The sequence below is a fragment of the Furipterus horrens genome, unplaced genomic scaffold, assembly GCF_987537825.1.
Source record: "Furipterus horrens unplaced genomic scaffold, mFurHor1.1.pri manual_scaffold_1, whole genome shotgun sequence".
In the NCBI taxonomy this organism is placed as follows: domain Eukaryota; kingdom Metazoa; phylum Chordata; class Mammalia; order Chiroptera; family Furipteridae; genus Furipterus; species Furipterus horrens.
The window spans coordinates 186674612-186699620 of NW_028327171.1; the positions used below are offsets into that span (position 1 = coordinate 186674612).

The 25009-nt window shown below is 38.4% G+C and overlaps 1 protein-coding gene across 1 annotated transcript; it reads left to right on the forward strand.

Moving 5' to 3' along the window:
- Positions 1-670: 670 nt before the first annotated feature.
- On the forward strand, positions 671-23499 carry LOC150022440 (coiled-coil domain-containing protein 150-like). Its single transcript, XM_090268300.1, has 11 exons — positions 671-973; positions 4772-4900; positions 5799-5968; positions 7385-7478; positions 8522-8691; positions 9621-9747; positions 18922-18978; positions 19066-19227; positions 20195-20281; positions 22626-22745; positions 23017-23499. The coding sequence occupies exons 1-11, from the start codon at positions 671-673 to the stop codon at positions 23131-23133; spliced, it is 1536 nt and encodes a 511-aa protein (XP_090124426.1). The 3' UTR covers positions 23134-23499.
- The last annotated feature ends 1510 nt before the right edge of the window (positions 23500-25009 follow it).

The following is a 25009-nucleotide window of genomic DNA, read 5'->3' on the forward strand; positions in this document are numbered from 1 at the left end:
TTTTTCAAATTTGAGCCTTAAAACTTTTGGTAGATGTGAGAAACAAGTGTCTTTGATTTTTGAATTACAGGCATCAGGATACACCTGCAACAGACTACTTACTTGAAAGAACTATTAGTAGAGCTGGTGCTTACTTGTCAGCATGGTGACTTTTAGATTGAAAGCTTTTGGTAGGTCATGTAACATTTTAACAAATGAATAGAGAATGTTTGATAAATAAGAAAAATAAAATATTTTGTGAGGAAAATAATCCAGGAATGTGTTACTGAAAGAAAGTGATTTATTTCAATGATTTACAAATTTACCATGTATATAACTTTCAAAAAATCTTTGACACTCTCTATAAGTATATGTAACTTCTGGAGCTATAACAATTGTGTATGTGTACCTTTGGTAACCAAGGAACTAGAATGTGTTCCAAATGGAATTCTGTTAGGGTTCTAACCATCTGACTGTACTGGTAAAGAGGGCCTCATTAGATACACTCCCAACGAGGAATTTGATTAAGGTCTGCTTCTGTGCTTCTTCATTCGGAAAGCAACAGAACCCATTTTCAAATTGTATTTTCTACTGTGGCTTCATGTAGAACATTGTGTTGTTCCTCCTCGTAGAAGGAACATTCTTTGAAAATAACTCTAGGTTTAGTTGATTTTATTGTTTTTAATTGATCATGCCTCCAAGAAGAAGGAAATCTCCAGAGAGGCCTTCATCTTTGAAATCCCTTGGAAGCTGTAGACCCAATGTAAAGGAAAGAACATCAGTTGGTCTACCCAGTGTTATTCCAAACTCTACACGCCGTGTGACCTTTGCACCTACCCTGACTTACGAGAGATCTTCTCAGGAGTCTAGCGACTCTAGAATCTCTCTAAAGACTCTTTTGAATGCTATTAAAACCATGGAAGGTAAAATAGACATTCTTGCGTCAAGACCATGTAAAAATGAAGAGTCATCAGATTTTCTTAAACGGGATTTGGTAAGTGAAGACTACAAATTAAATCATAAGGAAATTTCAGATGTATACAACAATGAAGAATAGTAATAACAATCCAGAAAGATAATCTTTGGAGGTATGAGTAACAACAGGGAATTCGGTTCTTCAAAAATAGGGAAAACTGATGATACAGATCGAAACCATCATTCTGGCTATCACATAATTTTTGGTTTTAGACATAGAAAATACCAGATTTGGCATAATAGTAACCACTGGGATTTTCTAAAATTTAATTTTGATGTTTTTTTAATTCAAAATGTCTATTTACCTAATCTTAATGTTCGCGTTAAGATGTATGCGTAAAGCTTGATTTTAAAAGAGAAATACATTAATAGAAGCCCTAAGAACTCGAATGTCAGAAAGTATTTTCCAAAGAAAACTTTTTAGAATATCCATCTTTGCTTGTTCCTTAAACTTTGAATGTACTACAGTTTGTCTTCTAGAGTTGGCTACTATTTAGATCCTTTCTGTAAACATTTTTGCTCACTAGCAAAATGTTTCATATATGTATATTTTAGAAACACTAGTAGAATTGTGAAAACTATACAGTTGAGCCCTGAACAACGTGTGAGTTAGAAGTGTCAACCCCCTGCACAATCAAAAGTCTGCATCTAACTTCTGGCTTTTCCAAAATTTAAGTTGTCCCTTGGTATCCACGGGGCATTGGTTCTAAGATCTTCCACAGATACCAAAATCCACAGATGCTCAAGTCCCCTATATAAAATGGCATAGATCAATGCATGTAGTCAGCCCTCCACATCCACGGACTCCCAGCATGGCATCAAAAACAGTCCAGGTACTTACTGAAAATAATTTGTGTGTAATGGGACCCATGCACTTCAAACATGTGTTGTTCAATGGTCAACTATATTCTTTCTTTTCTAAAAAAAAAAGGTTTTCAGAACCTAGAAGTTGGCATCCTTTGTACTATTCTTGGATCCTTACAGAAAAAGTTAAAGTATCTTAAATGTTAGAGGTGAAAAGTTTTAAGAAAGTGTAATAATGTTGAGGAAGATATGGAGAAAAGGCATTCTTCTTTGTTGCTTTTGGGAGTATAAAACAGTAAGCTCATATGGAAAGCAATTTGGCAATATTTGTCACTTTACTCCACAATTGTACTGTGCTTCTAAAACTTTTTTCCTAGAAATATACTAGCTTATACATATGACATGATTATGAGATCACTTACTGGAGTATTGTTTGTTAACCACAGGTGGGAAGCAACCAAAATTTCCATCAGTAAGAAACTGGCTAAATAAATCATGGTGTAGTCATGGTTTGGAATACTACTTGAAGATAGCTATTTGATATATGAATTACATGACCTGTGTAATTCAAACTCTTGTTGTTCAAGGGTCAACTATACATACATAGGTACTCACTTGTAGTGCATAGAATATCTCTAAAATGAATTGTAATAAATAGGCAATATTATTTTTGATGAAGACTGGGTGACTGGGAGATTTCACTTTACCCTTTTGTGCCTTAAGAATAAAATAAATGTGCTACCTATACAAAATAATTAATTTTATGAACATTTCATTTTCAACAAAAATAGAGAAATGATGGTGTGGGTTTTTTTTTTTTTTTAACAAATGGTGACGGAGCAATCAGATAGCCACATCTGAAAACAAACAGAAACTTTTGAGCCTACCTGATACCATATATAAAAATTTACTCAAAATGGATCAGAGCCCTAAATATAAAACCTAAAACTATAAAACCTACAAGAAAGCATAGATGAAAAATCTTGTGATCTTGGGTTACACAAAGGTTTTTTGATTTGACATCAAAAGCACAGTCCATAAAGGAAAAAATTGATCAATTGATAGCTTATGCTTTTCAAAGATATTGTTAAGAGAATAAAGAGATAAGCTATGGACTAGGAGAAAATATTTGCAAATCACATGTCTGAGAAAGGCCTTGTCTACAGGATGTATTAAAAACTCTCAAAACTCATTAAGAAGAAAACCCAATAAAAAGTATGGACAATGTATTTGAACAGCTAGTTCACAAAAAAAGATATATGGATAGTATATAAGCACTTAAAAAATGTTAAACATCAGTCATTACTACCACACAACTACTAGGATGTCTAAAATTGAAAAACTGATCATACAAAGTGTTAATGTGGATGTGGAGTAGCTGGAATTCTCATACACTGCTGAAGAGAATGTAAAATGGTACAGCCATTGTGGAAAGTAATTTGGTAGTTTCTTTAAAAGTGAAACATACTACTGCCATATGATCCAGCCATTTTACTCCTAAGTAGCTACCAAAGATAAATGAAAACATATGTCTGCACAAAGATTTGCACACAGTGCTCACAGCAGCTCTATTTGTAATAGCTTAAAGCTGGAAACATCTCAAGGGTCCAGCAGGTGAATGGGTAAGCAATTGTGGTATATCCATATGATAAAATACTGTTCAGCAACAGAAAGGAATGAACTACTGATACATGCAAAAGATTGAATGAATTTCAATTATACTGAGTGAAAGATGCCAATCAAGGAAGAGCATATACAATATGATTTCGTTTATATAAAAATTTAGAAAATAACTATTGTGACAGAAAACAGATCAGTGGTTGCCTTGGGTGCAGGTGTAGGAACAGGGAGAGACGGAAAGGAGATTACAAAGAAGCAGAAGCAAAGTTTTGGGATGATGTTTACATATTCATTATCTTGATTATTGTCTTGAGTTTATACATATGTCAAAATTGTACACATTTAAGTGTTCTCAGCTTATTGTATGTCAGTTGTACCTCAGTAAAGCTATTAAAAAAGAATAATGTGAATATTACTTATACAAAAGTTATATTAAATTGTTTAAAATAACATTCTTGAAAGGACAAAACTATGGAGCTAGAGAACAAATCAGTGCTTATCAGGGGACGGGATGGGATGGGGGGAGGGTGTGAATACAAAGAAGTAGCACAAGAGAATTTTTTGTGGTGATGGAGCAGTTCTATGTCTTGATGGAGGCAATGGTGATGATGTGCATGGGATCAAATTACATAGACATGTGTGCACATAACATACACACACACATGCAGAGATGAATGCAGGTTAAAAAAATGGTGAAACTGAGTATGTTCTGTAGTCTAGTTAATCTAGTTAAACAGTAATGTACCAAAGTCAGTTTCCTGGTTTTGATGTTAAACTCTACAGCAATACAAGATGTCACTGTTAGAAGCAGGGTGAAGAGTACATGGCACTATTTGCACTGGCTATTTTTACAACATCCTGTCTATAATTATTTCAAAATAAAATATTTTTTTAAGTAGTATTTAAAATATGAAGATCATCTGAAATGATTGTGTAGATATCATCAGAGTGTTTCAAGGATATAAAATATAATACTTCTGATTAGGATTTTTTCTTTTATGACACTATTTTCTTGACACTATTTAGTACCTATTTATCTTTGCTTTTATTAGTTTGTGCATGATGTTACATTTTTAAATTCCATGATAATCAGTCTCCCTCCCCATTTTATATGTTACTTCATAGTCTTACTTCCCTTATCCCTTATTCTGTACTTCCATGGAGATTGTCATATATTAGGTTTGCTCGTGTTTATTCACACAAATTTACTTTTTTGCATTGGCGTTTTCTTTAAAGGGAAAAACAGCTAGTAAAGCTGGTTTTATTTATAATAGTAAATAAGCATTTTAGTTAAACATTTTAACTTTGGTTTCTAAAGTGCTGTGTCTTACTCTAAAGGCCAATTTATCGTGCTTTTGAAAGGTCATTAATTGTTCCCTTTTCTTCTACTAAGGTAAAATCCATTCTAGAAATGAACGAAGTAGAGCTGTCCCGAGTCTTGAAGTGTCGTGATGCAGCTCTGAAAGAGAGTCAGAAGCTGAAAGGGGACCTCGAGGCTTTGGAGGACAGGGAGAACAAGAAGGTGGGCATCAGTGCTTGCGGAAAGTCTCTTACTGGGCGAGGCACTGAGGAAATCTTTCACAAGCCGTATTCCTTCATTTCTTGTTACCTTTAGTAAGAAACAATGAACATTGATTCAGATGAGGGTTTTTTTTTCCTAAAGAAAACTTTAGAAGCACTTTAAAATGTTTTCTTTAAAAATTTTAGGCATGATTTAACTCCCAATTTTTTCAACTTCCTGTCTTAAAATAATCAAAAGAAAAAATTGTCATTTTTTTCTGTTGAAACATGTATGATCTTGGTAATAACCTGCCTACTTATGCTTTATGAACATGATAGTAACTGCTGTTATTTCATGTTAAATTAAATCATTAAGTGCTTTCTACTTGAACATCATGTGTACTTAGTGAAAACAGAGGTCACATCCCAAACTCCTTGACAGCAGTTTCGAGATTTTGCCTCACAGAAGAGGGCTGTGAGTTACATCATTTTTCAGCAGCTACCACTTTCTCTTATGGTCTTTAATCCTGAGATAATTCTGATGAGCTTCAGATGTGGTCTCCTCTTGTGCCCCCATCATATGAGAGCTGACCAGGCCCAGAGCAGGCCAGTCTGAGACCACCTCTAGACCCAGGAAGTTGTTGATCCCAGTGTCTCTAGCTGATAATATGGGCTGTGCATGCCAGTAGTTGGGAAGCACCTCAGAGTTCTCCGTAGGATCCATAGGTTCTGGGGTCTAGTTTTCTTTTTCTTAAAGTCACGATAACTTAAGAAAATAAAAGTAAAATACACTTTAATTCTCTCTCTTAAAATTCTACCATGCCTGCTTTCCATACTCTTTATCTAGAAGTAATAGACTCAGCAGCAGCAGAATAACTGGAAAGAATCAAATGTCTTTGTCTGGTTTCATTTTCTATTAGGTGGGAAACTTTCAGCAACAGTTGGCAGAAGCTGAAGAAGACAACTGCAAAGTTACAATCATGTTGGAGAATGTGCTGGCTTCTCACAGTAAGATGCAAGGTGCTCTGGAAAAAGCACGAATAGAGCTTGGGCACAGGGATTCAGAGATTGCAGGCCTCAAGAAAGAAAGGTACTGGAGATTATTTTTCTGTCTTTGTACTTGTATTTTTCTGCTGCACTGTAGTAAGGAGCAGTGTGAAGTCAGGAAACCAAGTCACATTATATTACTTCCTTTGCAAAAAACAAATCTGTAAAAGAACTAGTTTAAAGTTAGGAAAATCTGGAATTATAAATTAACATGATTTCTAGAAATTAAAAATTCTTACATTTCTGTAGTGATGTAAAGGAGTACGCATTCTAGAAATTCATGTGATATACGATGTTTTACCCTTGCTATTTTCTACACCTTTAAACTTATCCTTGGATCTACAGAATTGCAGTGGTCAAGATAACTGAAGCTAAGTGCCTACTTGAGTTTGAATTATCCATTTATTAGCATCCTATTTAAAGATGAATCATTCTGAGAACTACTTCTAGCCATGTTTTAGAAGTAAACTCCTTCCAAATGTTTCAAAAATTACATAAAAGTTTCCCTTTTAGGTTAATGAATAAATGATCTGAGTTTAATAAGGTCTCTAAAATATATCATAATGTGTGTCTTAGTGGTGCATATTGCCTCTATGTTATGAGAGAACAAGTGAGTTTTATATTCTTCCTTGTACTTATTTTTATTTTTTACACATTATCAATGTATATTACTTCTGCACTTAAAAAGAAAATTCGAGGGAATGGTAATAAAAATATTGTTTACCATTCACAATAAAATTCTAGGTAGCTGTTGTATTTAAAAGCAGAAATCTCAACAGTAAGTTAATCCATATAGAGGTGATACATTTTTGTACTAGTGAATATATATATGTGTGTGTATATATCAGTATATATTTACTAGTATAAAAATTTATAGTAATTCATATGTTATATAACATAACATTACCAGCTCGTATGTTAGTTTTTGACATGTATTGATAGCTTAATGGAGCAATTTTCAACCTTTTTTCACCTCATGGCACACATAAACTAATCACTAAACTTTTGTGGCACACCAAAAATTATATATTTTTTTTCTGATTTGAAAAACAGTAGGTATAATTTTGATTCACACTGGATGACTGTTGTCATGCTGGCTCTTGTCATTTCTTTATTTAACAATCCAAGGGAGAAGATGTCAGTGCCTCTGACTAAATAGTCAGATATTGCATATTTTAAAAATTCTTAGGGCACACTGGTTGAAAATCTCTGGCTTAATGTATCAAGTCTGACTTGTCCCATCGCTGGGACAAGTTTTTCGTTCATAGGAGTCTTCATTTCTTAACCTGAAGCTGAGGCTACTTACTGTCACCTGGCCGCTCTCAGATATTCTGAGCGACTGGAGCCCACTACATATGCTACTGGAGCTTCTTGGAAGGAAAGTGCCCTGTGACTCCCAGTGGCATCATTCCTAGATAGCTCTGGTCTCTAGCCACTCTTTCTGTGCTTGCACCTGCAGGGCTCTGAATCAGCAGAGAGTGCAGAAGCTGGAAGCAGAGCTGGACCAGTGGCAGGCCAGGATGCTCATCGTGGATGCCCAGCACAGCAGTGAGGTATGCCAGGTCGTTGTTACTGATAACACTCAGGTGTTTGGTTTTATTGGGATAGTGCACTTTTGGAAAAAATAGAGTAAAACAATCAGGTAAATTTCCTTTTCATTCAAGTCTGAGTTTTGGACAGTGACATATTTACAGTTAGAAAATGGACCTGCAATCTTACATGGAATCATTTACTAGAAAACCAGGACCAAAATTATGTCCAGTGCTTTTTGTCTTATATGGTTCACATTCTTTTCATTTGTTAATGCATAAATGATTGCAGAAGTTAAAGGGCTTGGAGAATAACTGTACCCTCAGTCAGAAGTAGCTAGAGCCCTGGCAGGGTAGCTCAGTTGGTTAGAATGTTGTCTCCATACATCAAGGTTGCGGGTTTAATCCCTAGTCAGGGCACATACAAGACTCAACCAATGAATGCATGGATAAATGGAACAACAAATCAATGTTTTTCTCTCCTTTTCTCCCTCTCTCCATCCCTCCCTCTCCCGCCTTCACTCTCTCTCTAAAAATCAATTTTTTTTTAAAGTTGCTAGAGTGATCCCACTACTAGAATTACACAAATACTCATGTGTGTGCTTACAGGTGCGTGCACACATGAAAATGTATTGATACATATGCATGTATATAAAGTACACGTGGATAGTTTATATAAATTAAGTTTTTTTTCTGGAAGGATATACAAAGAACAGTTGCCAGATCTTATCTCTGTAGACAGTGAGACCAGAAGGTCATAGATCAGGAAGGTAATTTAACTACTGTAAACATTTTAAAAACTAGAATCAGTTACATTGGCTTTATTTTCCAAAGCTCTCTAGTGACCAGTGGAGCATACCCTTCCCATTGCCTTCTAAGAGTCTCCAAAGCAATGTTCATAGTGAGTTCTTACATATATATTCCAGGCATCTGGAATCTTTGGTTCTGTTTCCAACTAATTATTGCTTCAATGGCACTTGATGTTATAGGATAAGCAGTGACTATACAGTGTTCCGGACTTTTCGCATTGGTTACAGTGGAATTGAAAGCCCTCTTCTCTCTTTCAGATGGAGCCTCTACAGAAGGCTATAGATGTAGCTAGAGAAGACAACAGGAAAATGGCAATGAGCCTGGAGCAAGCTCTCCAGGCAAATAACCACCTGCAAACAAAGCTTGACCATGTCCAAGAGAAATTGGAGAAAAAGGAACTTGAGCTACAGAATTTGGAAACCTTTAAGTAAGAGCAGTATAATCATAATGAAATTAGGGAAGAGCCTCTGGAAGAGCAAGTTTGGCTTATTCGTATAAACCACTTGAAGCCCTTTTCTCCTAGTGAACTCGTCCTCCCAACAGAGCCATGTTAGGGAACCAGGAATAGCTGAGCAACAGCAGATATTAGTGCCTAGGATATGCTCATTTTCAGCTCTTCCCTTGTCTAGTATCAGGTTTCTTCTGTACTTGAGGATTAAACCAAAATTGAATGAATAATGGCTAGAAGGGACACTTGATGTTTCTGCCAAAGCTTGTCTATCAAAAGCCTATGTATCCTTTAAAAGCATGATTTGGAAAAGGAATAACAAGAGCCTGGAAGGATTATTCCCATCCAGGAGTGGGATGGCTCCGTCTAAGGAGATGCTAGACCATTGTCAGTTTGGGCCTGAGATTAGTTAGGTCAAACCCATCAAGGTCAGGTCAAGCCACTCAAGTTTTGTCTTCAGCTGTATGTAGGTAAATATGATTTAAATATCAATAACATTCCATGAAAATTTATACCCAGGGGAAATGCAGTGTGCACATAGATCTGTATTCCTTTCAGGTAGTGAACATACTGACATAGGAGGCAGGTATAAGATAAAGCAGAGAAGGTATTTTTCATATGTGTGATCTCTGCAAATTTTATATTCTGGCATAATGTTGCTGGCTCAAGAATTTATTGTTGGTTAAAATAAGACTATGTGTCTCACTCCTTTGGTTGGGTCTCTTTATATTGAAGGACTTTCTTTAATGCTGCAGGTAACGCTGCTTTCCATGAGATCCTTATCAGTGAGGTTCATCTGGTGACTGATCTCATTTATTAATCACCTTTTGGAAAGTTGCACATTCCCCTCCAGGTCTTTCTTACCTCCCCACCTTCTAAAGGTGATGATTATGTCTTTTTCAAAACAGAGAACAGATGGCTGAGGAATCCAAAATGGAGGCAGAACTGCATGCTGAACGCTTAGAAACTCTAAGGAAGCAGTTTCAAACCGAGAGAGACACTGCAAAGAAAGCCACACAGCGGGAAATAGCTGAGGTATGGAGTCAAGTTTCTCTCTAGCTGGGTGCTTTTTAAGACGTGAACTGGCTATTGGATGCAGTTACTCTTTGCAATCAAGCCGTCTCTGTTGTGTTTGTAAACTGACACAGAGAAAAATAGCTGCTTATACAGCATTCCCTCACTTACCGCGGTATTACGTTCTAGATCCCGCGCGAAGTAGGAACCTTACATTTATTCTGCACTCTTAAATCTACGTAACTTTAACAACATACAGTACCGCAAAATCCCATGATACAGCGAAAAATCCTCGATAAATAATTAAATATAATATTTTTTTAAATGTGAGGCTCCGATAAGTGAACTGCGATATAGAAAGGGACTACTGTACACAATTCTCTGCCTGGTGGAGGAAGCCTTGCTGGGAGCTTTGCCATCAGAGAGTGATAACTAAATGGGGAGAGGGATAAGGAGACTGTCGTCAGAGATGCATATCACATCACCTGTCTCCTCAGTTCACCTCACTCACATCCTGAGAGGCACATGTGAAAGCAGTGGGAGATACATGGCCCATGCCCTGGGTGTGCTAAATGACCCTTGCTTAATTGTGATCTCTGTTCTTTACATGAGACAAAGTGAAACATCAGAGGACTTTCCTCGGAGACCTAGAGGCTGTGTACGATTTTGAAGGAATTTAGAGTTGGGATAAGCTTGTTTTATGGACTAGTTGGATGATAGAAGAAGGGCAGCTGGATCGAGACTGGCAGAGCGCACAGGCACCCAATGTGAGAGGGCGAGCAAGCTTCGGCACCAATGAACAGGACATGTGAGCAAATGCAAAGGATCGCTCTCTGATGATCAGAGCAGACTGGGAAATGGCTGAGACAGAGTGGCTGTCTGAGATGGGACCTGCGATGGCCTTGGCTACCAGAATGTTGGACAGGAACGATTAGGCAGAAGTGGAGCACCAGAGGTTTCTGAGAGAGGTCGAGATGGAGTGGGTGGAGGTAATGGTATGAGCACAGTTTTAGGAAGGTTGACCTGAGAGCAGTGGAGAGTAGGCAAGATTTAAGAGAAACTGGAGTCATAGAGGCTCAAGAAAACTAGAACAGTTACTTTGAGCTTTAGATGGTTAGGGCCAAGCAAAGTAGTTCTATTAAAAATAGAGAACAGTTAAATAACAGTCGTTTTAATTTTTTTAAAAAATCAGATACTAAATGTCATATCATGAGCAAAGGGGAGGGAGGAATTAAAATAATTCTAAGACTTGGTTGGGGTAGCTGGTCTGTATTTTGCCAAATTTGGTGCATTTAGCAATTACAATTTGTAGAGACAATTCACAAAATCTAATTCAGCTATTTATACAGTGCCTTAAATTGCAAAGCATTGTATAAATAATGTTATAAAAAGAAAATTCTGTGGGAAATAAAAAGGTGCCTTTAATCAAAGATAGCTGTTCAGAATATCCAAATCCTTTTAACAAGGATCAGTGAAAACTGTGGACCTGTGAGGCCAGGAGAACACAGGGTGGCATCCATGAGCGGTCAGCAGCTGGGGTGGGCTGGGGCTCACTGCTTTCTAGTCCCGGCTCTGCCTCTATTATTAGCAATGTGTTAACTTACTGTCTGTGCAAATGGCTTAAGAGTCAGTTTTCCTAATCACAAAATGGAAATCATTATAGCTGTTTTCCAGGTTTGTTTTGAGAGTTAAACTGGAAAATATATGTAAAGTAATTATCACAGTGCCTGAACATAGTAAGTACAAAGTAAGTTGTTAGGGCTTACCCAATTTTAGACAAAGCTGTAATTGAGGTGTTGGTGGAAAATCTAACAGGTAGCTGGTTGAGGGTAATAAGAGATTAACACTGTGCTGTAAAGACAGGATCTGAAGGCACGAGCTAGTGTAGACAGAAAAGGTCCAAATAACTGACTTCTCTACCAGCCATAGAGAATACCTATCTTCTCCCTTCTCAGTTACCTCTTCTTTCTAAATTTCTAGGGGCACTGATTTAAGGGTACACGAGGAGGAGGGGAACTATGTAAAATGATTGAAGTACTGTTAAAAGATAAACTGAGGCCTAGTAAAAATTTTAAGTTTATTTGAACAAAAATTAATTTGAATTGGAAGCATCCAGTCCAGCAGATAAAAAGGAGCTCCAAGGAGCTGTCTGAAAGACTTTTCTAGGCAGAAGTCAGTGGTGACAAGGAAGTTACACCAGGCCAAAAAAGCAGGTTGGTTTTTGCAAGGTGACTTTCCTTTAGGGTATGACAGGTGTATCAGGGGGATTACCTAACTAGTGCTCATCAGACAATTGATTATTGATTGGCTTAAGGTTCCATTTCTGGGAGAGCTGAAACTGTAATTAAGTCTTGATTTGGTGACAGGGCTTAGCATAAGCGACTCCATTTCGGACCTGTTGACAGTTTTTAACAATTCCCTCCTTTGTATAGACTCTCAACCTGAGAGATGTGATCAAAACTCTTTTGCATATGGCTGGCCAGTGTTCCCAACACCATTTATTAAAGAGACCTACTCTCTTACTCCATTTTATGTTCTTGGCTCCTTTGTCATAAATTAGTTGCCCATATATGTATATGTTTTTTCCTGAGTCCTGAATTCTGTTCCTTTGGTTTGTGTGTGTGTGTTTCTGCCAATGTCGTATTATTTTGATTACTGTCACTTTGTAGTATAGTTTGAGATCAGAGTATGGTACTTCTTCTATTTGTTCTTTTTTCTTAGGTTGCTTTGGCAATTTGAGATCTTCTGTGCTTCCATACAATTTGAGAGTTTTTGTTCTATTTCTGTGAAAAATGCCATTGGGATTTTGATAGGGATTGCATTGAATCTGTAGATTGTTTTAGGTAATATGGACATTTTAACAGTGTTAATTATTCCAATCCATGAACGTGGAATACCTTTCCCTTTCTTTACATCTTCAATTTCTTTCAATGACACCTTGTAGATTTCAGTGTATATTAAGTTTATCCTTAAGTATTTTATTCTTTCTGTTGTGACTATAAGTGTGATATTTTGTTATTAGTATATAGAAATATAATAGGTATTTGTATATTGATTTTTATATCCAGCAACTTTACTGTATTTTTTTTTCCTAATAGTTTTTTGGTGGAGTGTTTAGGGTTTTATATATATATAAATCAAGTTATCCACAAATATTGACAGTTATACTTCTTCCTTTCCAATTAGGATACTTTCTATTTCTTACCAGATTGCTCTGACTAGGACTTCCAGTACTGTGTTGAGTAACAGTGGCAAGACTGGGCATTCATGTCTTGCCTGATCTTAGAGGAAAGCTTTCAGTTTTTTACCATTGAGTATGATATCAGCTGAGGGTTTGTCATATATGGCCTTTATTAAATTGAGATACAGTCTTTCTACACCCACTTTACTGAGAGTTTATCATAATTGTATGTTTTATCTTGTCAAGTGCTTTTTCTATACCTATTTAGATGATCAGATCAATCAGAGGAGGGAGCTGGATTCTCAGGTGCCGATGCTGCTTCTGCCCCTTGTACCCTCTGCTGGTCACAGTGTGGGAGACACAGGCTCAGCTACAGCAGCCAGGGACCCCCGTCTCTGGGCACTGTCTCTGTCCTTTCCCCGTCCTGCCTCACGTGGACCCTCTAATATGCCCACCTTCAGAAATGCTGATGCAAGAACAGCTCAGGCATGCTAGCATACTGAGCAGAGGAACCTTTTCTGGATTATAAATGTTTGTCTAGTTGTAGATTTAAGGGGAAATACAAAGGAGTCTTCCCACTCTGCCATGATGCTGATACCACTCCAACAATATAAGATTTTAAAGGCAAATACAGAAGGTTACATAATTGTGAACAAAACTTAGCTCTTATGATAATATTGAGAAGACTGGTTTTCTTAAGTGTTCTAAGACCTGATAAAGACAGTGGGAAGCACAGTATTGTTATGACACAGAATCTCTGCTTTCCAGGTAGATTAGCCAAAAAGTTTAAAAACAAACAAACAAACAAAGACCTCTCATAGTCTCTTAAGACCAGAACAATAGTCCAAGAAATCTTTGTATTTACACTGAGAGAAAAAACCAAATCCTAATTTTGAACCAGTGTACTTTTGATATTAAAAGGCATTCCTTAAAAACTTAAATCATTTCCACTCTTAGCCAGCATGAAACACATAACTTTCCTTTCCACAAACCTGCAACTGTCTTTAATATTCATCTAAATTTTGTCCTATGCTTTTCTTCTTTCTCCTCCTGGAACAATTATTTTACTTTCATACACAGTTTTTTCCTTTTACCCTTATTATTTCTAAGTCATTTTCATTACATATGTTGATTAGAATTCTTAACCCCTAGAATCCTTCATTTCTAGTGAAAACTAAAAGTTAAGCAGTTGTGGTCTACACTAGAATTCTGTGGATTGGCAAATTGAGAAATACACTATATTTTCTAGAGGTAGAGTCTTGCCACAAAACATCTTTAGTTCCTCTGGAAAAGAAAACAGAGGTGGATAAACATGTATTCAGTAATGTTTCAGTATTTTATCTTATTTGAAAATCATCTACCAATTCAATGAATATCCATCATTTAAACTATCTCGGTGTAATTTTAAGGTTTAAAGTTACCAAAAAAGATTTGGAAACTTTTAAGTAGACATACCCTAAAGTATAAATGATTGTTGAGATGTTCATTTATCAACTTTTTTCTTACATCGATTTAATTCACTATTCTTAACAATTATGTTTAATAGCTCATGAACTGTTCATGAGTAATCTGAACAGTTAACCACCATCTTCTATTTCTTGCTGACAAATTCTGTAAGAAATAACAGGAGTTGATTTGACCTTTAGTAAATCTAAGCAAAATAAAAATATTTAATTCTGCCCTGGCCCATGTGGCTCAGTTGGTTGGAGCTTTGTCCCATAGCCAAAGGGTTGCAGGTTCAATTCCCAGTCTGGGCATATACCTAGGTTGTGGGTTTGATCCCTGTTCTGGTGCTTAGGTCCCTAGTCTGGACGGGTGTGGGAGGCAATGTTTGTCTCTCTCCCTGAAAGCAATGAAAAAATGTCCTCAGGTGAAGATTAAAAAAAAAAAAAATTAATTCTGGTAACTCCGAAGACATACCTGTTTTAATTAAACTAGCTTTTAATTACCAAAGATTATCCTAGATCATGTTAGCTTCTATATTTCTCAAATTATACTTGATTTATATAAGTGCTTGATTTTCTTTAAACCAGTAAAATGCAAGTCTTTGCAGATTAGTTTTGGCAATACATCCAGAGGTAGGGGGAAAAAAAACCCACACATTTATAACATACATATATAGACATATATAAACAACAGGCAGAGACACAAATGGAGATACTTTCATTTTTAAATTTTAGCTATGAAACAGCTACAGTGATACAACTTAGATCCAACTGTTCTTCTATAAACTAGTGAGTTTTGTGTTTCTGGCAAGAGAAGGAAGTTAAGGTTACCTGCTCAGATGGCTAAACCTTGTTACAATATTTGTGAAAGAGAGTTTTAAGATATTTTCTTCCACCAAGGCTTCAGGTTTTGTTTTTTTTTTTTTTTTTTTTCTCCTTCTGATAAGAATTGCCTCGGTTCCAGAGAAGATGAGATAGAATGTTTACATCTCCAAAAGCAGAGAAAGAATGCAAATTCTACCAGGAAGGACTTTTGTTTCCTAAGTCTAGACCTTCTACAATATCTGCAACCCTTTTGAGATGAATGGGGAGGCACTGGGGTTGGTATAAAGGAGGGGTAGGCTTGGACTTGTGTCTAGAGAGCATTTCTGTTTTTGTCGCATTTCGGTTCTTGACTCCATTTGTAAACATCCATTTGTAAACAAGACATTTACAGTTGTTTTAACTTCTCAAAAAATTGGGTTGAAACCTGATGATATGGAGGCTGACCCACCCATCCAACTGCATTATTTTTATACCTTCAACTAAAATGGAAATAAAAAAATATCCCATGTTCTAGATTTAGAGCAGTGTGTCTGTGGAATGTTTTAGTAAGTCCTTCCACAAAGGCTTCAGGATATTCTTCTCTCTCTCTGGTTATGTAGTTTCACTTTAGCTGAGGGGAGGGAAGGCCTAAAAAATGTTCCTATCAGGCTCTGAATATCAGGTTCCAATTCTGACTGTAGAACCACTTTAAAAAAACCTCCTTTCAAATATTTTTCCTGATTTCAGCCAGGACAGGACAAACAGTAAATACCCCCGAAGGGGGTGCAAAAGGTACTACCCTCCAAAATGCAGATACACCAAAAAAAAGCAAGCAGGACAATTCCTCTTAGATACAGCATCAGTCACTAAGACCCAAGCAGCAAATGGAGTACAGCCACGTTCCTGTCCAGCCCTATCCAGCCGCAAGTAGCGTGGAACCCACGTTTTTGTGTCGCTGTATTTTGTGATCCCCCAGCCTGACAGCGGCCAAGCCCAGTTCTCGGGACACAAAATGAGACAAACAAGGAGCCAATAGCTGAGCCTGGGTGAGAAAGGGTTAACAGCCAATGGATACCTGAAAGCAAATTCGGGAGTCCCAATTCAAAGATCTAATTCTTACAGATGTTTTTTGCCTATCAATCTGAATTTGGAAAGGAAGGGACAGTGTGAAATTTTACCTTCCTCTCTTGAACCAGGCACCACAGATAGAGATCTGGGATAGCTGACTTTGGTCAAGAATTCTCACCCATTTCCGGCTTCTGCCAGTTTTCCCAGGATCCTGTCTGTAGGCACTGGAGTGAGTGGGGGGTCCCGCTGGGTCTCATCCTAGTCACCAGAAGCCATAGACGAGGGGAAATAATGTTCCTTCTACCCTTTATGGTGAGTGCTAGGCTGAGACCCCTTTTTCTTTGGAGCACCTTGTAACCGCTAAGCTTACCTAGCTAAAAGGTCTCCACTTGGCCACTGTGATTCAAGATTATCTTTGCTGAGGTTAACTTGCTTGTTCAGCCTTAAAACAAAGTTTTAGTCACCTGAGGCCTCACGGTGGACTCACGTCCAGCTTAAGTAGAAGTGCTCCAGTGAAGCCAGGAAGCTCATGACGCAAAAGCTGCGGAGCTAGGACTGAGAGGGGCTCACCCATGCCTGTGACCTCCCGGTGCATCGAGAAAACGAGGAGCTCAAGGGGCTCAATGGGTAACTTGGCCTGGTTGCTTATTGCTTCTGGGGGCTATCAGGGGTCTCCTTCAGTTCCCTCTTCTGACACCAGAACTGTTACAATTTTTAATATGCCTTAGTTTATCTTTTAAGAGTTGACTTGAACTCAATTCAAATCGGGCAACGTCCAATCTAGCAGATAGAAAGCTACAAGGAGCTGTACAAAATGAGAAGAGCGGGAACAAGGAATTTATGCTTAGCAAAAAAGCAGGTTGGTTATTGCAAAGTTACTATCTTTTAGGGGATAGCAGGAGTCTACCAGGAAGATTATCCAGCTTGATCATCAGGTGATTCTGATTGACTAGATCAAGAGTCCATTTCTGGGAGAGCTGAAACTGTAATTAAGTCTTGGTTTGGTGACGTAGTGTAAGTGATTTGGGCCTCTTGTTTTTAACACTAAGCACTATGCTAGTTTCCACTAGACAAGTTTCTTTAAAAACAAACGACAATACTATAAAATACATGCAATGATAGTCAATAACTGACAAATATTTATAGTAAACTACCATATAATTTATTTTCACTTCTACAGACATGGGGTCACAAGTGACAGAAAGGAAGAGAAAAATTTAAAGTGTGGTAATGATCACAGAGCAGCTTTGTGCCAGGCTCTTCATTCTTTCTAAACTTCATCTTATTTAACTGTTATATGAATGCTATGAGACAGGCTATTCATACTCTTCTCCAGTGATAAACCTGAGTCTTAGGGAAGTTAATTATCAAGAATTACAGTATTCCCTCCCTTATCGCGGGTATTACGTTCTAGACACCCCCACCCCCCCACCCCCGATAGGTGAAAATCCGCAAAGTAGAAATCTTACATTTATTTTAGTGTTTATATATATATTAAGGCTTTATAAACCCTTCCCACACACTTATAAACCGTTCCCAGTCCCTTATTAACCTTTCCCTCTCCCTTATTAACCTTTTCCACACTTTTATAAACACTACTTATGTTCTTAGACATATTCTACACTCTTAAATTTATGTAACTTTAACAACATATGTATACAGTACTGCAAAATCCTTCAATATAGCGAAAAATCCGTGATAAATAATTAAATATAATATTTTTTTTAAATCCCACAATATAGTGAGGCCACGATAAGTGAACCGCGATATAGAGAGGGACTACTGTACTTGGCTCATAAGTGGTGAGCTGAGATTTGAACTGAGGTCTGACATCAAAGCCATGCTCTTAAAAGAGCAAATGTTGAAATTACATTTACCTTATTTCTCTGTCCTAAGAAAGATTGTGTTCTTTAGTGTTAAAAGTTATGAAAATCACTTAAGAGTGTTCCTCCACTAATCTATTTAATCAGACATCATTATTGATTGCCTCACTTACCCTCCCTTTTAAAAGAATGGTTTAAAGGAAACAAAATATAGGGGCAAAGCCACCCACACACATAGGCTTTTCTTACCAAATGGAAAGTAACAATGTTCTGATCTTCCCTCGTGTTCCACAGCTGAAGAAAGCTCTTGATGAAGCCAACTCCCGATCAGTGGAAGTATCCCGTACCAACCGGGAGCTGCGGCAGAAACTTACGGAGCTAGAAAAGCTACTGAACAGTAACAATGAGAAAATCAAGACTCAAAAGGCCCAAATTAAGCTCCACTTGTCAACTAAAGCACAGAATATAGAGAGGATCAAGGTTGTATGAGAAACCAGCTGTCTCCCCGCACTTTCTTAGTAACTGGTGGAGATCCAGGCAGGCAGTGGTGACGGGCGCATGGTGTCCGGGCCCTGACAGCCCCTGTGTTCTCTGACAATGACAGCCATACCCAGGAAGTGGGCAGACTGCCTTGGGGGGATTCTCTTTTTCCAGCCAAGATAGTGCGGTGTAAATGTTTGGTTTCCCATGAGCTGCCAGGGTCTGGTTCCAGCTGCCCATCTGTCTCTTCCATGGGACTGTGCAGGGAGCTTTGCTCTTTCAGGGTCAGTGAGCTGGGTGGAGGGAGAGCCCGGTAGGAAGCGGGAACTATGGCTCTCACGTGGGATTCTTCCTGTCACCCACTGATCTGTGTTATTTCCACATTTACTTTCAGCAAATGGAAACAGAATTGAGCCAAATGGAGCTAATTAAGAAGAAAAACTATGAACAGGTAGATGATTTCCACAAACTATGTTTACCATTCACATAAAATCCTAAACTTGGGTAACAGCTGCGTCCCCTCTTTGTGCCCTACCAGTCGCTGAGTATCCAGAGATTTGTATCCGAGCTGGCTAACCTACAGAAAGAGGTGCAGCTGTTATCCAGGAGACAGTACAACACCTCGGCATGGAGCAAACAGCAAGAGCTGCGGCTAGAGGCAGAGCGGAAAATGCGGCGGGAGCTAGAGCATCGGTGCTGGGTAAAAGGATTCCTAAGATTCTTCTCAGAGACTGTCAGGAAACAACGTGTGCCAAAACACCCAGCATTAGAGCACGCAAACTTTCTAGATTCTATAGAAGAAAACAAATGTATAGGTTTTTTATCTTCACTAAGTTCTTAGAATCATAGCATCTAGGAAGTAGCATGCAGCTTCAGATATGGTACATGCTCTCAATTTTCAATATAACAAAAATTATACTCTTTTTTAAAAGAACAGCTAAAACTGCCCTGAACAGGTGTGGCTCTGGTGATTGGCTGTCATTCTGCAAACCAAAAGGTCACCCGTTCTGTCCCGTCAGGGCATGTGCCTGGGGTGCAGGTTCTAGCCCCAGTCAGGGTGCATACCAGAGGCAACCAATCGATGTTTCTCTCTCACATTGATGATTCTCTCCCTCTCTCCCTCCCTTCCCCTCTCTAAATATAATCTTTAAAAAAAAAAAAAAAAAAGCAAAACTCACATATGCAAAGGACTGGTTACTAATATTTCTGAACTGAATTTCATGGCTTTTCAAGGAACTTTATACCCTTTGGTTCTTCCTGTAGCTGTTATACACCTGTTGCTGTTACAGGACTTTTATATATTCCCAACATAATGAAAAGCATAACATTTTATCTCTGAAAAGGGACTTCATGAGATCATCAAGCTCTTGCTTCCAACAGAGACTCTCTGCTATGAAAAGTATCCCGCCAGTTCTGGAAAGAGATGTTAATGACTTTGTTTCAGGAGAATCCATAAATCAAAATCAAAATATGTCATCATATGCTCATATGTATGCTGTAGGTTAAACTGAAAATAACCGCTTATATGTTGTATTTGGGTAGCACCTGAAGTTAGAATATACCAAGTCATAGTTTCATAATTTCATTGCTCACTTATTACAAATATTGAAGCTTTTTGTTTGATAAGGTACATTGGGCTTTGTAAACCCTTTGTATCATGTTTTCAGGAATTGGAAGAAACTATCAGACACTTGAAGAAATGTAAAGAGGCAACAGAGAATAAGCTGAGAGAAGCCAGTGTGGAATCAGAACAGGTGAGCCAGAACCACGGACACAGAGCCTTAGACACGTGTCCCGACACACAACCACCTTGAAACACACACGTCAGTGTAAGACCGTCTGTTAACATGGTCATCAGGAGCACAACAGGCAAGAGGCAGCAGCTTGCCAAGTACAGGCTCTGTGATGAGATCGCTTTTAGATTAAGATTCTTTGTCCTGAGGGGAGACACTAGAACACTGAAATATTGACGAAACTTGAAGTCCGAGTCCCTCCCATCACAGAGAAGAAGGGAAGACCGGCACGGGTGTGGATTTCAATGCATTCATGTTTGACATGAAAGTGGAAACTCTTTGTTCAGTCAATAAATAGAAGTGTAAAATAGGCCCTATTAATTCTTGAATTTGCTTTCTTTCAAGGCATTTAAACTCATACATTTTTTTTTTTTTTAATTTTGGTTTTTCAATTACAGTTGTCCCCTTTTCCCCTAATTTCTCTCCCCCACCCAGCCCACCCCCTCTCCCGCAATCATATCCCTCCCTACTGTCCGTATCCATGAGTCATTTATACAGGTTCTTTGACTAATCCCTTCCCTTACTTATCCCCCTTCTCTCCCTCTCCCCTCCCCCCTATTGACTGCTATTCTGCTCTTTGTTCTATTTAGTTCCTTTGTTTGTGTTGTTCTTTAGTTTCCTGTATTAGGTGATATCATATGGTATTTTTCTTTCTTTGCCTGGCTTATTTCACTAAGCATAATTCTCTCTAGTTCCATCCATGTTGTTGCAAATGGCAGGAGTTCTTTCTTTCTGCTGCATAGTATTCTAAACTCATACATTTTTAGAGCTGGAACAGATCTTTGATATTATTATTCTACTACAACCATCCTCATTTTCAGATTCTTAAGCTTAAGGGATTACAGTGATGTTGCTGTCAGCTGGCCATGATAGTTCCCTTTAATACCTATTAAATTACACAGCAATAAATGACACAGTAAAAAAAAATGTGGACTGTGTCACATCTGAGTTTGAATGCCAGCTGTGACACTTGCTGTGCCCGTAAGGAAGTTACACTCACTTTAACTCATCAGTTTCCATAAAGGTCAGGAAGTTAATAGCTACCGCTCTGTTATTCTGATAGATGGCTCAGAGTAAGTTTCAATAGATGTTAGCTGCTTCTCGTTCGCCACACAGGAGGAGACGTGACGCACAATGCCATTCCACGCTGCTTTCCCTCCACTCCTTGTAACAGCGCCAGGGACAGATGGGGCTTGGTGGGGCTAGGGGTGGGAGCACCACTGTCATTGGGGTGCACAGACAGGCCTGGAATGTAGCTTAGCTTTGTAGCGTTCTGAAAGTTAAACAAAAGGGGAGTCCTGTTCTTATCTCACTATGTCGTAGCCGCACAGGGACCTGGCTAATACAGGACAAGTACATGGCACATTTACTGAGGACCTGTTATAGGTCAGGTGCCAGGCGGCAGAGACGCAGGGTGAAAGAGCCAGAAAGAGCACTGCTCTCGTGGCTCTTGCCTTCTCCCAGGCGAGAGAACTATGCTGCCCTCTCAGGCTTCAGAACAAAAATCAAAAATGCTGTCCATGAGACAAGTAATCAAAGGAGGAAAAACGGTCACTCCACTTTCCATTCTAGAGGATATGTTCTGCACCTGTTTTCAAGCAACCTTCATATAAAATAAACATCTGTTGGCTCTACCTTCAAAATACCAAAGTATCCCACATCCTTAGAACAGTGCCAGTCATATATAACCCCTCAGTAGATACTTGTCAAATAAATGAATACTGAATCCAGTTCATCTTCAGAGAGACTATCAGAGAGACTATTTAAGTCTAACAAAGATTACATGGAAGTGTGTGCTTATGAGCTAAGTAAAGTATAAGATAGTTTTAGGGAAAAGGAAATAAAAAGAATATAACTTACAGTAAGCTGATCCAGATTTTTATTATTTCATTCTATTACTTTCATAAAGCACAACAGAAAAATCCAGCCTTTACAGTGTAGGGACTTTGGAGAATTATTTGGTCTTAGAAAATAAAATTCAAAATATGGTTTGAACCACCTTTGTCATTTTCAGCATCATCTTGTACTTTCATTTTTATTTTTCCTCCTGGATTTGATCTCACCTTAGTTCACATCCAGGAAATACTACCAAAGGCATAAAAAGTAGCAGACCTGCCTTCGTCTTTAGCTCCGTATTCAGAAATCACTATCTCGTCTATTGGATGTGGATTATGCAAATAGGTTGCAAGGACCTTCCAGTCAAAATTTGGTCTTTTAAGACCTAGGTAAAAAGTCCCTTGAACTAATACACAAAAGACTTATAACTGTTTGTTGTAACTTTTAATAATAATATTTATATGTTCAGATAACAGCTAATCTGGAAGAAGCTCACCACTGGTTTAGGTGCAGATTCGATGGCCTACAACTTGAGCTGACAAAAAACCGGTTACAGAGGCTTCCCCGGGAAGACAGGTGGCGGGAAGAGGTAGGGCATTTGGTTAGACGCGGCTGTCTTACGCAGCTCTTAGATTTCTAATTACAGGAGTACTCTCTTCATCCAGCTATTCTCTTTACTAATCTGTAGATTTCTTGAAACTACTCCAAGGAAAGCAGCGGACTAAATTGTTTTCTGGAAAATTCTTCCTCTCCCAAACTGTCTAGCTTAGAACCACCTACCTTGATGAATAAATGATACAAAGACAAAATAGGTTCCACAGTTAGTTTTGAACAGTGTCAGGTGTGTTTCTTTCCAACAGGACCAAGATAAAAGGCACAGCGTCCTGTTCAACCCGTCTGTTCTGCTACACCGGTGGGAGAATAAGCAGAACCTTAGATTTGTGCCCAAGAAGCGCCCTGACCTAGAGAGAAAGTGATGTCCTTGACACAGGAGGCACCTCACGCATAGCCACACGCCCTGACCCCGAGCCCAGCCCCCGGGCCGGCCTGTTTCCCGTCTTCGGAACACAAAGGCCTGGATGTGGGCTGAAGATGTTGGACCTGAGCTTATCCTTTTATGAACTCTGATATCGATAGAGAACCACCCCTTCTTTTTCTTTCCCTGTTTTCAACCCAATAAATTTATATTAATTTATTGTATGATAGCAGATGCTGTTGCATGATACTTGGCTATTTTCCTAAGTACATTTTACCAAAAAGCATTTAATGAGATACTTTATGATACAACAAGTAAATGATAGGATATTTTGTTTCAGTGAACTATCCCAGTCTAACATCCAATAAATAATCTTTGGAAATAGAATCACCTGGAAAATAGTAAAAACTTCCACTGTGTTTCAAACTCATACCCTTCTATGCTAGGTAATCACCAATGCATCTTTAATGAGACTGATTATATTTATATAAGGTATCTGAGAGATCGTAAATGTCCAAGGGAAGCTATAAATACGAAGAAGATTCAGTACAGCAGTCTGCCCTGCTCCAAAAGACTAACCAACTGAGCTGCCTGGCCGGGCCAGTGTGACACACCTCACTTCATTTTTTAGATTGGCTCAAGTACGAAACACAAGCTTCAGGAAAGAGTTAGATTGGTGGTCATTTCTAGTAAAGCTTATAGTTAGAACAGCATATTTAGTGTGCTGATGTGCTAAACATTTCTGTGATACTTTAAAAGCGTTTCTGTAATATTTTTATAGTGTCTATTGTATAGTATACTAGCTTCTGTTGCGGGAATCCACTTTCACCTGAAACAATAATAAAAAAAACAGACAAAATATGAAACAGTGGTTTTTAAGACACTAGATGTCATGACACAAAGAACAGTGATCCCTGAGAGGACGGGAACAGCTGAGTCCTGCTGTTGCTTCAGCTTACAGCCTTGAGAGAGTTCAGGCCACAGCACAGAGGGCAAGGCAGCGTGGAGCCTGGTGGGTGCCCCGAGTTAAGGAGCCAGAAGTTAGAATCCAGGGAGACAAAGGCTGCTAGAGTGCCAGAGAGGAGAGAGCTGCATGAAGTGGATTCCTGAGATGTCCGGAGAACCCTCTGAGCATTCCGAGTACCAGTCAGCACATCCACATAAGGAAACTACCTAAGGCTGGAAAAAGAACCATCCTAAAGGATTAGAGGGAACTGCGGCCAGGACACACATGCATCGTTCCAGTTCCTACCAACCAGCGCTGAAAACCTTGTGACTTCCAGGGTATTGGGTAGATTATACAAAAAGCCCCAGGGTGAATGCTGCTCTGCTCCTGCCTTACAAATCTTAAAAGCAAGACCCCAAATGATGAGTTTCAAAGTAACTGTGTTCCAAAATAGCTTAAGAATATTTAGAGGAATATAAAAATATGGCACCCAATCAAAGTAAAATCACAATGTCTGGCATTCAGTCCAAGTTTATCAGACATGCAAAAAAGCAGGAAAATAGAAGCCATAATGAGAAATTAATCAAAATTGACCCAGAACTAACAAATGTTAGAATCAACAGAGAAGGTCATTGAAACATTATAACTGTATTCTCTATGTTCAGAGTATTATACCGGTGGATGGTAATATGGGAAATAAAAAGTGGCAATAATTTATAATTAATTAATAGTGGAGATTTACCACATGTATAAACATCCTACTTCTGGGTGATCCTAATATAAGATCTGAAGATGCTTTAACTAATTTTTTAAGGACTGTAATTGTTCTGAAGCAAGGAGCCTAAGCTATGGCCACCAAGGGCAGGAATAAATAGGCAGTGGTTCTTCTACATGCACTGTGTTGTTGAGCACGTCCTGACCTTTTCGTGTT